General features: G+C 37.6%; 1 protein-coding gene across 2 annotated transcripts; it reads left to right on the top strand.

The window, feature by feature from the left end:
• The first annotated feature begins 1,457 nt into the window (after positions 1-1,457).
• Positions 1,458-15,897, top strand: VGlut (Vesicular glutamate transporter). 2 transcript variants are annotated; one of them, XM_043421500.1, is made up of 9 exons: positions 1,458-1,534; positions 4,346-4,484; positions 4,573-4,799; positions 5,893-6,206; positions 6,501-6,675; positions 7,635-7,933; positions 8,021-8,401; positions 8,740-8,949; positions 9,282-15,897. In XM_043421500.1, exons 2-9 carry the CDS (start codon positions 4,411-4,413, stop codon positions 9,630-9,632), a joined length of 2,031 nt encoding a protein of 676 aa, XP_043277435.1. In that variant the 5' UTR covers positions 1,458-1,534; positions 4,346-4,410; the 3' UTR covers positions 9,633-15,897. The 2 variants fall into 2 exon arrangements, with proteins under 2 accessions (XP_043277435.1, XP_043277434.1); XM_043421499.1 differs by lacking the exon at positions 1,458-1,534 and having other exon boundaries at positions 1,545-4,484.
• The last annotated feature ends 2,930 nt before the right edge of the window (positions 15,898-18,827 follow it).

Raw genomic sequence — 18,827 nt, forward strand, 5'->3', positions numbered from 1 at the left:
TTGCCAGGATCGATATTTCCTGGCAACCGCGGAGGGTTGCCTACCCGGCTTTACTCTCTGTGTTTGCAACAATGCGAGTTAGCTCCTAACGTCTAGTGATGGCCTCGAACCGTGATGTCTTTTTTTCCTCTCAATTGATTTGATGCTTCGATTGAATAGAGGCAATCGTAGAATTTAGTGAAATTATGGGAAAGATTGTTTCAAATATTTTTCAATTCCACATCCTTAAAATATGGTGGACGAATAATCAAATAGTTGTAAGAGATTTCAATTTTATGTCAAAATTGTCCCTCCAAAATCGAGATGCTCCATTTCGGATTGTTTCAATCAATAACGAGCGATCAACACGTTTTTTTATGGACCGACGTAATGAAAAGAATCAGCAAATAAAATTAATGAAAACGATTAATGATATGCAATTTTCTTCTCGTCCCCAGAGCCCTGGAAATTCGATTTTGTCAATAGTATACTTGAGCTCGAAGAAATGATGCGTTTCAGGTTTTCCTGCAGCTGTTGGAACGATTTTTACTTTCTCTATAAACTACAAACTTGTTATAGAGACCGTTTGAACATCGAAGAACAAAAATGACCGAGTGATTGAATACTTCGCTAGAGAATCATCCCCATGAATGCTGGATAACGTATCTGGCCAGCCACGCATGAAGCCCCACTCGAGGAGAAAGAGACTTTAAGGGATGAGGGCTTAAAGAGACGTTTATCATCGATCCTCGATGAGTTTTTCTCGGTCCAGAAACTCCGTTCTCGATGAATCTCAGAACTGTGCACCGTGAAACATTTTTTTTGGAAAATAACATTTTTTTAATCTATCGTGCAACGTGTGAGCATTCAATTAAAAAAATGTCAAAATATTAGCTGCTCTCGTCTTCCTTCGAGTGTGGAAAAAATTCGTAATTTCGTGGGGTAGAAAAGTCGAGAGAAGAAAATTTGCTGCAATGCATTCTAATTCACGTTACTTTCGGTAGAATTATAAAAAATTGAATAAACTCGATTTTTTTAAGGAAATTGAAGTGAAAAGTCGCAAAAAATTGCACAAAAAATATACGACTGCGGTTTATCAACTAGCGACCAACTTTTAATAATTCTATCAAGCGAAACGAAAACATGGGCAATTGAACCGCTGGCATGTCCATTGGAATTCAACACCCTTGCAATCTTATCAATCACAATTTATTCTGTCGTATTTCTCGGTGGCCTCATTATCCATGTCCAAACGTCAGTAGTATATTTATTCGTGATTTATTATTGTTATTATTCACGGTCCTACCAAGAGTCGCTCCGCCTAGGGTCGATCTCAAAAGGGGTTAGACTAAATTTCATTGGCCAGTGATATCGATGCGTCGAGGGAGACGAGCCAATGGAAACGGCGATACGAGACGCGCTGGCGCCGAAATTCCATGTCCAACTTTACGAAAGCCTAGCCGACGTATACGACCGACGTCGTCGACGTTCTTCGTCGCGTACCCCGCGCTTTCGAACCCACACCGCACGTATCCCTATCTGGACTTAATTATTGGTGAGTTTATTTTTCGAGTGATTTTTCTAAATTGCTTTTTTTTTCAATTTCAATGATCCTGCGACTCGTATCGACGTTCGAAACAAAAAAATTATGGGATCGTACAAACCAGTGACTGAATCTGTGCTGCAACATTTAGTTTCCATCGTCTTCGGGGTTTTCAATGAAAATAGAAACTTTGGTGTACGAGCGATAACTAAAAATCGATCGAGCTCCGCTGTACTCGCGAATAGTGCAACTCCGATACCATCTTTCCATCTACGATGCAAGGCTTTCAATCACTGTTTTTTGCTCACCATTATTCTCGCTTATTCTCGTGAATCAATGAAATTCTGGCCTTTTTCAATGGTGAAAAATGTGATCCGTTCAGAGTGGAATCGCTTCGTGGAGTTCAATTGTCAAAAAGTGTATTTGAGCGTTCTTTTATCGTTGGAAACACTGTGCGTGACCCTCGATTTGGTGGAAAAATGTTGTGACTTACGTGGAAATCGGTGCATCGCGATCAGTGACTTTTTCATTGATAATCCAACATCAGTATCCATCGAGTTGACCGATTCGTTGCTCACTTGAAAAATTGGCCTACGACGGAATAGTTTTTCGAGTCGCCGATACTCTTTACTCGAAATTACAATACTTTCGATCTCAAACGTCCCAAAATATCCCAAGCGATGAGATTATACGAGACTTTTGACGAGGGATTCGACTGTCCCACTTTTTCTCGTTCAACTTGTAACGATGACGATGAAAAATCACAAATATTCCGTCTCTGTGGCCGATTCACTTGCCTCTGGTCATGCGTGAATCTGATCGACCGACAAAAGGCTTCAATTTATAAATAATTTTTTGTTCCCAATCGCTCAGTCATTTCGAATGAGAATGAAATTCAAAGAAATCCACTTTTTTTAAGTCCAACTCAATCAAGTCGACTCCAGTTTCTATAAAAATAACCGTCGACGAATTAACGAGCGTTATTAATAGTGTCATTGATGAAAATATTTATCCGCACGGTTCAGCTGCTCCGACGAGTTAATGTCGCCCGGAAACATAAAAGTTTTGGAAAATAAAAAGAGTGGGTAAAACGTCTGAAGATTTTCCTCGTCAACGACGAAAAAAATTGATACAATTTGTTGATTCCGAGAGACAGATATTTTCTGTGACAAAAATCGTTAATCGATTCTCCATTCAACCGGAAGTTGACTTGTCAACTGGAATGCGGAGATAAATGGACGAGACAATAGAAAAAAAGGAGCGAAAAGAGCATCATTAAGAGCTTGAACGGACTGACTGATCACCATGAAGCTCCCATTACGTGGACAACTTGCTTCGTCCTTCTCTTTTAGCACCCTCTTTCCCTTCCTTTCATATCTGGCTTCACCCTCTTGGTTCTCGAAACACGTGACGTGCACTTTGTGCCTATTGTCGGTCACGTGCCATTTTAATATCGGAGGACCATTGTGTCACGTGTCGAGATACCAATCGCTTTCGGGCTCGACTAAATAACACTCTTATCAGGAGCCATTTCTCTCTTTTTCGTAAAATAAAATGTATCGATTCGATGCACTGCGAAAATAGAACGATTGTAAAACCTGGCTTGGCTCTTCGAAAGTATAAAATCAAACTCCAAACCTCCAAGGTCTGATGGAAGCTTGTATCGATAAAGAAAACAAATCAGAATGAGCGCTGAATTACACGAATGACTGAGAACCTGAATCGCGACGATATCGAAAAGTATGGCGAAAAAAATTGGACCAACTCTAAAACCCTGCTGCTGCAAATGGCACATTATCGCAGTTGAAATACCTTTACGAGTAATCCAGAATCGAGGAAATGGATCCATTCGTTCGAGCATGTAGGAAAATGTCAGGATTAAAATTGGACACACGAGGATATGATATTTAATAAATCATCTATCTTTATTCAACATTCGAACAGATAAGGCAATACAATGACGTGTGTTCCCTTCGAATGGTGGTGTTGAACTGCGCTCGTCTCGCTCCTCGAGTCGCCGATCTTTTATTTATCGTTATTATAATTATTAATGCTATAAATAATGAAATTTTTTTTCAAATCAACCCTTCTCAGTCAACTGCACCAGGATAATTCTTCCTGATATTTTCCATTGGGACTGTTGATTGTAAAATAATTTATCATACCGATATATCAATTGCAAATAATGGTTGTGATCGATCATTATTTTTTATTTCGTCCTCCACGGTCTTGTTATATCGTACTCTCCATGAATCTCCGCCGCGTTTTTCTCTCCCTCGGGCATGGTTTTGGGAGCGTACGAAGATTAAGGGTGGATGGGCCTACCACTCCAAATAAACACTACTTCACATCAACCCCTCGTTTTATATACACGCCAAAAGCTTTCTGTGGTACATGGCAAGGGTTTTCGATGTCTCGGGTATTTTATACGTTTGTGTGAGCCACCCTATTTTATATTACGAGTCGAAAGAGAACCTCCGCTGTAGAGAGAGAGAGAGAGAGAGAGAGAGAAGTGGAAGGAGGAATTTGCGGAGTCGCGGAGATTTATCGACTCGAATTTTTCTCACAGACGAACGTTCGATAACATCGAGCAATCGAGATATTGAGCAACGAATTGATTGAGTTGTACCATAATCGGAAGTTTTATTCAATTGGATTTTCAGGACTCGAAGATTGACGAAAACACTGGTCGATCGTCGAAATATCGCGAGGATTAATTATGAATTTCGAAAAAAGTGCTCGAAACGTCGAAAGATTTTAAAATAATTATTCGAGTGAATCATTCGACACGTTGATATTCAGTTTTGATGGACGATTTTCCAGGGGCTGCATAAAAATACCATCGTAGGGCTAGATATAAATCTGAGGCAACCCCAATAATTGAAAAAATGTCCGGATTCGCGGCGGCGGGGCTTGGGGCCTTCGAATCCATCAAGTCGAAAGCCTCGCAAAAACTTTCGGGGTAAATATCGAGGGATAAATGAATGGAAAAATTAAACAGAATTAATTGAAGGAGTAAGAAAAACAATTTCAAATTTCGACTCCATTAGGCTAAGAGCGAGAAGAAGCAATGCCGGATACGAAGAATTTGAGATGCCTCCGAATGAGGAAAGCAAAGACAATATGGGATTCGAAGACGAAAAAGGATTTCGTGGCGCTTCATTTGACTCGATACCGGAACCGGAAAGACCGCCATTGCGTCACATCGACACTTACTGCATGCCCGAGTGTCCTTGTTTGTCCAAGAGGTATACGGTAGCATTGCTCGCTTGTATAGGTGAGAAAATCAAAAAGTTATTCGTACTACAATCACAATTACGAGCAATTTCGAAATGAAGAAAAAATTATAATATTAAATCCTTGGTCATTGCGTATTTGAACTCTGTACGATTCACATGAAAATTCGCTTGCTCAGGACCAAGAGATCTCGAGTACTGATACGAAACAAATTTGGAAAATGGCCGAAAATTTAAATCAACGCTATATTTTCAGTTTTGTGCTAATAAAATGATTGCTTTTTATCCAGAGTCGCGGTAGCAACTCTGAGACAAGTACAATACGGTAGTTCAGAGAATACTGAAAGTTGACATATTTTTTTATTTCTTTTTTCCTTTCGATCGGGACCTCTTCGAACTCTGTAGCTTGACGCATTGAAAAGATATTAATTATTTATTTTTTAATTGCATCAAAAAATGTTGCATTTTTTCGCACACATTTTTCATGTTTGGGTTTGTTTTTTATTTAGTTACAAATCTGGTGCCATAATACAAATTGTATACGAATATTTTCACGCTTCAAAATATCATTGTAATTGTAAAGTGACAGCTCACCGTTTTTTTTTTTATTTTTTCTTAATATCGAAATGTTTTTAGTAGACTAGGAAATGTACTTCCTGCGCAAAAAAGTGAGCATTTGGAGTATTTCTTTATCAATGGTACTCGTGCATCAATAATCATAAAAATTCTTGTGAATTCGTGCATGGCCCGCAGACCACGTGTGATGAAAAAATTGGGTGTTTCTCGTAGCACCGAAAACTGTTGATCGTACTTTTGGAAAAATTGTAAAACTCGTTCCTCGATCTAGAAGTTGCAGGAAACAATTTTGTGGAATTAGAGGAAATGATTTTGCAGTATTTTAAATTAAAAAATATTAAAAAATAAAGAAAGGTTTTACTAAAAATGATGAATTTGCTATAAAGTTTCTCAAGATTTTTATGATTTTCTCGGACACTCTTACAATGAATCTTCCAGTTGCTTACTTTGGCGATGACGATTCATGCAGATGAAAAAAAATGAAAAAAAAAGAAAAACGTTTTCTCTAAATATTTAGAGCGCTCACGATTTGAATTCGGATGTTTTTGTTCTCTTCAGGATTTATTATTTCGTTTGGTATGCGTTGCAACATGGGAATGGCGAAGGGGATAATGAAAAATGAGACGGATCAAACGGGGGCTTTGAAATACAATTACACCGTTGCGGTTCAGAGTGCCTTGGATTCGTCATTTTTTTGGGGTTACTTAGTCACTCAAGTGCCAGGAGGATTTTTGGCCTCCTTCTATCCGGCAAACAGAATATTCGGTCTCGCGATTTTAATATCATCGTTCCTGAATCTACTCGTGCCGGGGGCGCTCGAGATCAACCCGATGATCGACATAGTCGTCCAGATCTTGAAAGGACTTTCCGAGGTACAAATTATTTTGTGTCGAGACACGAATTGAATTCTCATCGAATTAAGCTGGCTCAATTGTTTTCGAGGTTGGCTAACGATCGGCGTAAAAATGAGCGTTTATATCTTTTGAAGCGTAAAGTCTCATTTTGTCCTTTCATCATGCGTTTTCCCAAAGCTCTATGGGATGAAAAATGATTGAAACGTATTTGGAGAAACTCTGAAACCTAAGCCAATGTGATTCGCACACGTTATGATGATGATACGTCAAACAAAATTGCTGTGGTGCTGTAACGAATCACATTCTTTTCAGGGTTTAACGTATCCGGCTTGTCACGGTATTTGGAAATATTGGGCACCTCCGTTGGAGCGATCGAGATTGGCGACGATTGCTTTTTGCGGTTCTTACGCCGCGATGGTAATTGGAATGCCGTTGTCTGCTCTCCTCAGCGATTGGTTCGGGTGGCCCGCGTCCTTCTACTTCTACGGTAACTTCAAATCCTTTTGAAATATTAATCCATCATCAGTAATTTAATGCGTGAGCCTGCACTCGTGAGCAAGCTCGAAAGCTGATTCGATTGGAATAATCTGCTGGCAGCATCCCTGTGTGAAATACAGAATCGCAAAGGATGCTGACAAGGAAAGTCACCTTACCGTACCCCCGCAACGTGGGTCGAAAAAATTACATTCTGTAGCTCACATCAAAGTATAAATCCTCACAAAAAATTAGCTGCTCACTGGCATATTCGAGGGGTGAAATTAATTCCTAAAAATCGGTGGTTTTCTCGTTTTTCGCTGACATCTTCGAAGTTAATATAGATACGGCAAAAGTTTAAATAGCAAATTTATTCATTTTTTTTAGTGCTCGCACTACAATTAATGCACGAGACCAAACTAGCCGTAAATGATTTATGAGTATTTTAAGAAAAGGGCAATGAATATACTATTGGATATACCTTGTGTTTGTAAACATTTTCTGTTTGCCAAATTTTCTAATCTTGTTTTATTTTGCAGGTAAAATAAAAACTTATTCGACGATAAAATAAAGAAAAACGTATTAATAAACACGTTTTTTTGTAGAAATAAAATGAATAAAAAAAGCTGTATAATTATCAAATAAATATTGTGGCAGAGCACTGAAAGATGAATAAATTTGCCGTTTCAACTTTTGCCGTATCCATTTTAGTTTCCAAGATATAAAAGCGAAACGAGAAAACCAAGGATTTTTAGGAATTCATTTCACCCCTTAAATATGCGAGTGGGCAGCTAATTTTTTGTGGGAGTTTATACTTTGATGTGGACTACAAAATGTATAATTTTTTCGACCCACGTTGCGGGGGTACAGTAAGGTGTCCTTCCTCGTGAGTTACGCTCCGAGCGAAAAATAATGAAGAAAGTGGCTTCGTATGACTGTGCAAAAAAGTGAGTGACGACTTGTGGCTTACAGGTGTATGTGGCATCATTTGGTACTGCTTTTGGCTATGGTTAGCCTTCGAAAAGCCGTCAAAGCATCCTTGCATTTCCGGCAAGGAGCTCCGCTACATCGAGGATTCTTTGGGCCAGGCCCAAGGCCAAGTCCAAGTACCACAACCAACGTTTTCAACGACGCCCTGGAACAAATTCTTCACTTCGATGCCCGTACACGCTATAATAGTCGCGAATTTCTGCAGGTCGTGGAACTTTTATCTCCTCGTGTTGTTTCAGTCCCAATTTATGCAGGATGTCTTCAAGATGACTCTCGTCGAAGTAAGCTCTTCTTCTGTCTCGTTGTTCTTCCGAAGATCGAGCTGAAATCCGATGAATCTTGACGGCACGTTGATCCCTCGTTTTCAGACCGGTATCGTTGGATCTCTGCCTCATTTATTGATGACCATCATCGTCCCGTGCGGTGGGATGCTCGCCGATCATTTGAGAAAACGTGGAATAATGTCGACGACGACCGTACGAAAACTCTTCAACTGCGGTGGCTTCGGTATGGAAGCACTTTTTTTCCTGGTTGTAGCTCATGCAACCACTAACAGGAACGGAGCAGCCGCCACCACGGCTCTAACCATCGGCGTCGCCTGCAGTGGCTTCGCCATTTCCGGCTTCAATGTCAATCATCTTGATATCGCACCAAGATACGCCAGTATTCTCATGGGCATGTCCAACGGAATAGGAACCATCGCGGGTCTGCTTGTGCCTATATTTGTCGACAACATTACCAAGAATAAGGTGAGAGCCCGAACTGATGTTTTGTAACAAAAGTCACATTCTCGTTCCACCTCAATGTCCGACGATGTCCAAAAGATGTGAAGATAATGAGCCTCTTTTGAAGGTCCAATCACCGAGCGAGGATGAGGTTAATGAGGAATGTTTCAAGCTTCTAATTCGATGATTGCAGTGCTCGTCAATCGTTTGAAAATCTTTTAAAGACAGCTCAATCACGAAGGTCCTTTGCAGCCTGATAAAAATAACACAAATTTCTGTCACGCATTCGCAAACACCGCTGTCCATAAACCGTCCACATTCACTGAAAAATCAACAAGTCTTCATCAAGATCGTTTTATCAGGATGCTCACAGTTGGAGGAACGTCTTCATCATGGCAGCATGCGTTCACTTCTTCGGGGTCACCTTTTACGGAATATTTTGTTCGGGCGAACTTCAACCCTGGGCTGATCCAACCCTCGAAGAACAGCAAAGCTGGAACCCTCTCGATGACCTTGGCCAAAAGAAACCTCCGGTGCCACCACCGCCTCAAGTCATGCAGTCTGAATTCATCGTGAGTTTATTTGACACTGATCATCACAAAATGCAGTTTTTGACGTGGTCTTTTGAAAAATGCTAATCATCTTATCTGTAAAATTGAAAAAACAAATGTGCTGGGACAGGATCTTCAGTCAGTTAAACTCATTGCTTTATTTAGAACTGGAGAACGCGAAAAATGGCTTTTTTAATGAGACCATGGCTGGAGTAGAATTGACCCTGACGAAGGCTCTTTATTTTTACATTCCGGCAACTGAAAATTGGTTAAACATCGGATTCAAAAAACATGCAACGAATCGATGATTCCGTCGATGGAACCGCGGTTTCATGATTTTCATTCCTGTTCAGAAACGGCCATCAATGGACGCGAATGCCGGATGGAACGACAGTGGTCCGCCGCCTCGTCCGAGCCAGACGTACACGGCACAGGATCGAATCGATCAAAACACCGTGATAAATTACGGGTCGACCGAAACAAACGCGAGCAATCCTTTCCACTCGACTAATCCATTTGCCACTGACCTGAGCACGTCGATGGTGCAACCACCGGCCAGGGACGATTACGCGCACGACGTTTACGCCGCCTCGGATCCGAATTTTACGAGCACGAGTGAGAGACAAGGCGTAACTTCGAGCCAGCAAGAACCTTATGGGTGGAACAGCAACGCCACCGTGAGCGAGCATCAACAGTGGGAATGAAGAGACACGACCCTTCGTTTGAGGTTATCCAAAGTTCACTTCAGCCAGCAAGGTCAGCTATCGAACTTTATTTAATAACTATTTCTTCAATCGCATATCGCTGACGATCATTACTTCATCGTGACTAGGAAAAAGTACGTAAGTTTAATGAAACAAAAGATTAACGGGAAGCCGAAAAAGGTATAATAATGGGAACGGGGTCTCACGGTGATATGCTTAATACATCGAGAGTCGCTGAACCCACGATGATTTTTACGAACATTTTTTGTCCCCTTTTCGTTCTACTGACTCGACGACGTTTTCCTCCGTTGAGATGTATCACTGTCACTGTCGTTTGATAGATAAAAAAAATCTTCGACTCGAGGTTTATCTTTCCGTTGTTAATAATATTGACATCAGGGACTCGGGAAAAGCATTTTTTCAAATTGGAAGAAATGACAAAAATTTAGAGCCATCACCGCGAATATCACTTTGCACTGAGAAAGTTGGTTATTGAAAGAAAGTCATTTATCGACTCGACGAAAATGTCTTTTGTTCTATTTGAAAGAAATTTGAGATCCAAGAGTTGTTGCCGAGAGACTCGGTAGAGCCTGGGGACAAGTCCATTAACACTGTCGAGACTATTTTATCGATTCGATGAATTGAATCGTTCGGCGTGTGAAAGCTTTCGCAGTTCCGTTCAGAGATTTATTTGCGCGATGATTTTTTAGGCGAAGAAAATCTGAGCACATTCGCAGCATTCGTATTGGTGACAGTGCAAATTCCAATTGAGAGAAAACCATTGTCTCGAATGAGGTTTGACCATAGTTTTTATTTGAGTATCCAACACCCTGACTTTGCATACGATTAGAGATTGCTTCCCTGACACAATGTCGAGGCAATCACCCTGTGACTCCGTTATACGAAAACTCCCAATACGGGAAGGTTTTGGTTTTTAATGTAATTGAAGTGGTTCCTGGCGAGAAACGAAGTTAGCAGGACGAGAATGATCCAGGACGATCGTAATTTTCATAGATGAATTTTACTTCGGCGCTGCAGACGGTGTTGCTGCGAGTGATCGCCTAACGAAAGTATTAGAATATAAGAAACGAAGGAAAGTATATATTTATGGCAATATAAAAGGGAAAGAGACGGAGAGAAATAATGAAAACGTGCGCTACTTTTGGATAAGTTGATCAAAACGAATTTCCAGAGTGGCCTATTTTGTATAAATTTATGAAAACTGGCACAAAAATTCGTATCGTACAAAAAAAAAAAAAATAAAAAACACGAGAGGAAAGTACAGAGTCGAATTTATAGAGTGCAAACTGACAAAGTGTCACTGGAATAATTTTTGTTTTATTTTTTTTTTCGAGTTCTATAACGACCATACTTTTTGAGACTCTTCGTCGTGAAGGAATTGTTCTACGGCTTAAGGAAAGTAAATAAAGAAAGACAATATATCGCACATGTTATACAAATCGCACTCGACTTTCCAAGTCGAAAAAAACGTTCTAAGGGACAATAATGAGAACAGGAGTGGACGATAATAATTTTACAAACTCCTCGATCGGGAGGTTCTGTTTGATGATTGAGCACTTGTTAAATTCGCACGAAAACTTTAGCAATTTACATTTTTTCGTAAAGTCTGATTCGATAATAACGTTTATATTTATCTCGATTGTTTTAAGCAGGGAGACAATAAAATTGGAATATATCGAAGATGAAAAAAAAAAAAACAGACCTTTTAACGTTTAAAGGGACCGCGGAAAATGAAATAATGGGTTGAAATTTTTGCCTCATTGACAAGCAGCCTAACTGCGAGAATTCCAGCAAAGAACGATAAATGGAAATGAGAATTTCTCTACAATGAAGACAGAGATGAAAAAGGATAATAATAGTTGTGAATTATTTTTGGGTCGCAGGACGATTGTTGAGTGCATAAAGTCACGTGAATAAAAAATCGAAACGAACGAAAGTGCATCGCGAGATGGATTGACAAGGAAATGAAAGCATTTGAAAAAAATGATAATTCGATTGGTTTAAGATAGATTTTTTCTTCTTCAACACCCAAATATTAAAGTCCCATGTTAAACGAACAAATATATTTTATTTCAAACCATTTTTTTTTCATAAGCATTCCAAAATCCAGCATCCATCACGAGACATCGTCACTAAAAAAAATTGTGAGTAATTACATCGTTCAAAAGTTTATGGAGCGATGGGACGTAGCTGGAACGAAGTAGAATGTCTGTTTTCTGTTATTCTTCAACTGTATACTCGTCGTGGGTTGTATTCTAGTGATTCGGGAGAAAAATATAAGTTTGAAAGAGACCGCGTTCTCGGTTAAAAAATCGAGCAATCTATTTTAAATTTTGCTCGATATTCATAAAATTAGTCAATTGAGTCGAGACCTTTTTCAAACTGAGTGTCGAGGCATTAAAAAAATAAAAATTATGGAAATAAGGATGAGGCGGAAGAAAGTATTAATATTACGAAACAACGTAATGTATCGATATATACTCAAAATATGTTTATGCCATCATAGGTAGACATGGTATAATATTACATTTTATATATATGTGTAAATAAATATGTGTGTGAACATATTTATAGCCATACACACATATTTATGTACGTATATAGAGCTATATACATATATAAATATATTGACAAGATTATTGCAAGTTTGAAAAAGTTTATTCTCAGCCCATAACGATCTATCATCGCGTTGTACGCGTATGATTTAATAATCGTAGCTGGTATACTAAAGAAAGGCAATAGTGTGATTAGGGAGTTAGAGAAAATTTGTTGCTCGAAGATAACGATAAAGTGTAAATTTCTTATTATAAACAAAAGAAAAATAATCGTGAATATAATCGAAGCATTTCGAGGATTTATTGAAACTCTATAACCGAAATTGAAAACAGTGGTATTCATAGTGCTATTTTCTTCCATTTTGACGTCTTTGTAATACTAAATTCCGCAATTTTCATGATTTTTAACACCAGCGATAAAAAGCATTTGAATTATTGATCGGGGAGATTTTTGAGCGAACTATATCGAGTGTCATCTACACGTGCAATTCATTCTTATCGTTATTCGTTTGTTCCGAATATGAATAATAATATGCAAGTGAGTCAAAGAAATACACGGACTTTGAGTGAATCGTGTAGAATATTTCGTGGAAAATGATTCGGAAGAGAATTAGTTTCGATTTTTCCGATTGAGAGAACCAAATTTAAGTTGGACCATCACACAAAATGTTTCATCGAAATAATATTCGAGGATTCATTTTTCTCTTAAAACTAAAATCTAGCTCATCACTCGCGCTGCATTAATACTATTCTTCGCTTGATACATTGTTAAGGAAAATAATAGCCGTTGTGATTGTCGTACGATTGCGTTGATTAACGAAAATGATTTTAGAGAGCTTGGCAAGGATGACTCAGCTTCGTCCACGCATAAAATAATATTGCGTTAGGGAATGTACATTCGTCAACTGTGCATTGGAGTAGTGACTGGCCTAAAGTTATTAAAGGTTTAAATTCGAGATGTTAAAGGAGATGCAGTCAGAGGTGGCAAGAACGAAAGGAAAAAGAGACTCGAGATAGCTTCGATTATTATCATTAGTATTAAACGATAAATTCAAATGAGTTATTAAGAATGAGAAAAATATAAAAACCAACAACTAGACTAAGTTCTAATGCTGTTCGAACAATAATACGGATATATTTATAGAGATATATATATCCATAGATAATTTTACGACAATAAATATTAAATCTCGTGTGGAGAGTGCTCGAGAGAGCAAACTGTGTGTGTGTGTGTGTGTGTGTGTGTGTGTGTTTTTTCCGACTGATTATTGTGAGCTTCGTTATTAAATGATACGAATGACAAAATAATACGTTCATTATTTTTTTCGCTAATGAGATTTTCAAATATTCGTCCGAATTGAGATCGTCACGATGATTTCCACGTGGAAAAACATTGGAAAAGTAGGACAAATGCAATTGAGCCTGCTGGCATCTCTGGATTCTCCATTCCATCTTCCGATTGATTTACAACAGCGTTTGCATATATAAATATACACGGACTTATGAACGACTTTTTTTAGCGATGGAGCTTTTTAGAAGAACTCAATTATTATTTTCATTGAAGAATGAAAGAAATATTTATACATATACGAATAGCTTTCAAGAAAAATTATTTTCATTTGAATTGTAAATACGTGTCCTTAACACTTGTCAATATGATGAATATACATACATATATTTATTTATATGTATTATATTCCATCGTCTGAAATGAGTTGACGTGAGGAAGCATTCTCAATTAGCAAATAGGCTTTCCACGATCGTCTCGTGTCTCGTGAGAACATTTCATGACAATTATTCATTTTTCTCCTCACAATCTCATTTCAAAGATGAACGATTCGGTGGTGCGAGTGTGTTTGAAGCGTGAATAAAATATAGATTATTTGAGTGTATCAAGTGAGGCTTTGGAAGTATCAAAAAATGATACCACGTTCGTAAAGTCAAAATGGTTGTCAGATAAAAGTACTTGACAGTTAATCATTGATGTTGCGTAGTATCCTACGAAAAGTGAGTATTTTTTCGTCTTCTCAATTAATCGTACAGCTTCTTCATATTCGTGCATTTTTTCTTAAAATGAGAACCAACATTTGGCGATAAGCCGCATATCCTGCAGATAAAGATCGAGCGCTCGCTCGATCCATGGGAGCGCGTAGAAAATTCATGACAATAAACGCACACCCTTGACGTGTGGAACTGCAATATAAAAAATTGCAATTTACGAGAAATTTGGAAATATAGCAATTTAGAGAATCGATTAATTGTTTTTTCGCAGTGTCCTTCGGACGAGATGCGTCTTTCGGTGTTTCGCTCTAATTTTCACCCGGTAAAGAAAAATACTCACTTAGCTATAAAAAAAACTGAATTATACCATTTTCTCGAAATATCGGATATTTAAATCTGCTGAGATTGCTGCGTAAATTTTTCTTTGGTGTCTAAATATATTATTATCGACGATGCATTGTATATAGATATGCTCGTAGATGTATATAAATATATAAATATATATTCATCTATGCTGCGTGTTTGAATAATTAAAAAAAAAAAAAAAAAAAAAAAAACAAGTTAAATACTCATCAGGCACTGAAAAAATGCAGATAAATACCGACAAAAATATACACACTTCCATAGATGTCGTAAATTGTAAATTTTCGCGCGAAAATATGTAACTGTTTTCACGTATATCCGGCGGCAAAAAATGTATCAATTATTATGATTAATATTATTATTGTGATTATTATTATTGTATCGACAATAACGACGAAAGTAATGGAAAATAATGAAAGTAATATGTTGTAAGGGCAATAATTTACAAACGAACAAAACACTCTCAAATATATTATTACGAGGAGACGAAGTCGTATTTCAAAATGAGTAATAATTAATAAGGAAAATTATAAAAATGCGACGTTCAACCGCCTCCGATGGTAAACACGTTCAATAGTTCTATCATCGTACGGTTATCACATAGTCTTAGAAAAATCAAACGATTCAATTCGCTAGTGCAATAAACGAATTTTAAGAATCCTTTGGCTCGTGCGTGTTCTATTGAGAGAAAAAATAATGATAAATAGCTTGGAACCGCAGCGAAATGGGGAACGGGTCGCACACATTTATGAATGTTCTATTCAATAAGCTTCGAATGGCTTGTCATTAGGTGTCAGATATTGAAGTTTCGAACAATCGTTTTTCGAGGGGGGGAGGAAACATGAATTAATAAATATGCGCAAAGGAAACAAAGAAAATGTCGGATGTTCGTTAGGCTGAGAGGCGAAAGGTTGGATCGCACAATTTGAATTTCATGAATTTGTTTTTCGTTCGTTTTTTATGAAAATGCGCTATGGTTTGTTGAGGTGTAATTGAAAAAACTTGATCTTCATCGTCTATCCAAATGACAGGTCTTTTCCGTAACTTGAAACATCAACGACGCACTTGCGGAAATCACGCAAACTTAGAGATTCCAAGCGAATAATCAAAGGAGAAATTATTGTTACACACCATCACCCAACGTGTCTGGTTTGTTAATAATTATTACATCAATAATCATGTAAAATATTGTATGTACAATGTAACCTGAGTGTATTATTCGATAATACATTAAAAGAGATATGAAAGAAATAACGAGAAAAGAAAAGAAAAATAATACTGATGACTATTGACAATAAAATGTAAGCTGATCTTTTCAAAGATTACATCTCGTCGTGTGGCTGCATTGTGTGTATGCTTTTTTCATATTTCTTCAGCCCCCACTTTTATTTTACTCGTCGCGTGGCGTTAATCGTCTCGTGACGGATTAAGTGGGACAAGGATTCGAGAGTGCCAAGTTGGACACGGTGAAAGGCACAATGAGAGTCAGCGAGGATCATCGGATGCATCGAAACAGGTGGCAACTCAATATTTCATGCGTTTCCTTGTTTACCTAAACAACTTAATTTCTCATTCGTCGAAGAGCTCGTCATAGCATCCGCTGAAATGTTCACAATATAATCCACAAAGAAATTGCCGCGATTACTGATGGAAGTGAAATTTTATTCGGACATTGAAACGAATGTTATTTCATTCGTCGTATTTCAGCCATGTTCACATATGTTGAGTAAGTGATTATGAATATTCATTCATCTTGGATGTGAACGATTGTGAAAAACCGATTTTGTTTGTTTTTTTTTTTTTTTTTTAATTGCCGAATTTCGAAAGTGGCTGGATCAAGGGAAATCGCCTTTTCTCAAACTCAAAAAGTTTGTGCAGAGAGTCATCAAAAAATCACCCATAAAAACAGAAAAAAATAAAAACACTCTCCATCTTGAACGATCCATTACCAATGGAGAAACGAAACAGGGGCTTCGCTTTACCACTAAATACGATTCGTCGATTATATCCTCGATTTTCAAAATTATATTTTTTTTTTTCAAACCGATGACGAATCTGAACTCTGGCTTACACAGAATCTGACATCCAAAAGTGTCTTTTTTCACTGTTGAAGAATAAATATGAAAAATATAAAGCGAGACCTTCCACAATTTCCGAATATTTCTCGTCGTTTTTTCCGTTAAGTTGATCCTTCATCGATTTTAAATAAATCTTGCCGAAAAACTATTAGGTCTTCGTTATTTTTATATTTCTCTGAAGCATGCAAATATATTTATCTTTGTGTTTAAAAAAATATGTGGCGCTCTACAAATTTCATAGAAATATGACACCAATCCCTTAGACAATGCATTGTTACGTAGCTGGTTGAATAATGATTTATTACGTGGTTTGATTTGTCAGGAAAGTCATCCGGCGAAGCCCTTACGGATTTTGTGAATCTTCCCTTCATTATTTTCCTGCACTTTCGCTTTATTTCATTCTTTCTAAATTCCATAAGCGCCTTCCCAGCGAAAATAATGATATGCAACGGTGATGCCAGTCGCCCACTTGGTATGATTTTCCATGGACTCCAATATTAAATCCATAATGACTCTGCATTTACGCATCAACTAGTACATAAAGTTGGAACAAGCGCGTGCGTGTATGCGAACTTAGCGCATCACTCGGCTGCCCTACTCTGCGTCACCTCTGTAATTTTCATAAAGTATGTGTTACAGGTACGGCGTATGAGCACGTACGCGTAATGTGTTCGTCTCTCGATCTCTCATACGGGCTGAGTACACCGGAAACACACGCGAGCGTCGTTTCATTTCGCACCCCATAAATTATAACATAACAAGAGCCCCGTAACTTTGAACGCATACTTTGAATTCCCCACCGTTTTACCGCAAGTGAAAAAGAAATGAAGACGAGTTAAATTGTTGGCAGAGACGATATTAACGAGACCATTGTATCGTTGGGAAGAAGAATGCGAAAAAAATTTTATGATCGTGTCATCCGTCGAAACTGAGGCCACTGAAAATTCAAGAAAAAATTCTCCATCCACAATGCCGTTCAATTTGATTCAATTTTCAACAATAATTTTATCGATTTTCATACTTTTATTTGGACAACTTTGTGAACCCTTTGGCCTAACCAGCCGCTTCGTGATCGATACTTAAGTTTCTATTTCGTCGCCATCCATTCATGCATAAAATCGATGGCTAAAGAATCGTGCATTAAAAGAAAAAAAGAACAATTTTAAGGAAGTTCACGCGAATCTAATGGAAATCGAATATTTCAACTTTAAGAGTTGACTTTTGGAAATGTGCTAGAAATATCCACGGTGCAACTGTTTCCGGAATTATTATAGGATCTACGGTCTAGTTGTCGAGAAAACAATTAACGAAAATCACATTTTTAAGGGTTATATCATTGGCTCTTATGGCAGGCACACTTCCTGGGCGACGATTTGAATTTAATGAAACAGGATCTTGCCAACTTTAAAGAATCAAAAACGATAATAAGAAAATAGAATGTTTTTAGATATCAATGATGTCTTTAGAAAGCCTTGTCACCGGTTAAAATTACTTGGGAATGGAAAAAGAAAAACACTCATTTGAGGTTAACAAGTAATAACGACACAAACGGTGAAAGGTTTGACAATACCATGAGACCAGTTAGTTTATAATATAGAAATGCATACGCATATAAATAGAAAATGGCTGTTGTCACATTTTCCTCGACGATTTTACTACGAAAGTATTTTAACCGCTATCATTGTATTAAAAATTTATTAATCTCAACAAATGAGTTACATGTAATTTATTTAATAATTTTGAGAATAAATTTTAATCGTTTTTTTGATCATCAAAGGAGCAAAAAAGTTCAATTGCTTTTTTGAATCACGAGTAAAGCATGCTCTTCCTTAAGGTAGTTCATGCACGAAACGATTTTCTTAAGAAAGTCTTAAAATTTATTCAGAGTTTAAGTGAATGGTCGACTGACGCGCATATATAATTTTAAAGAAATCGTTTTATTGGTTATTGAGATACGCGTGTTTAGATATGAAGAAAAATACACGGAGGTACAGGGACTATGGCGTAAAAAATTGTTTATCTTTTTCATATAACGAATGAACGCTTCTTACAAAGTTTATGAAAAAGTACACAATAACAATAAAGTATACAATGAAGGTCTGGGAAAAAATATTACGTTAAATATTAAACGAAATTGTTAACGAGCACTCGTATAATCTCATATTTGTTTATTTCGG

This window comes from Venturia canescens, chromosome 6 (assembly GCF_019457755.1).
Source record: "Venturia canescens isolate UGA chromosome 6, ASM1945775v1, whole genome shotgun sequence".
NCBI classification, from domain to species: Eukaryota; Metazoa; Arthropoda; class Insecta; order Hymenoptera; family Ichneumonidae; genus Venturia; species Venturia canescens.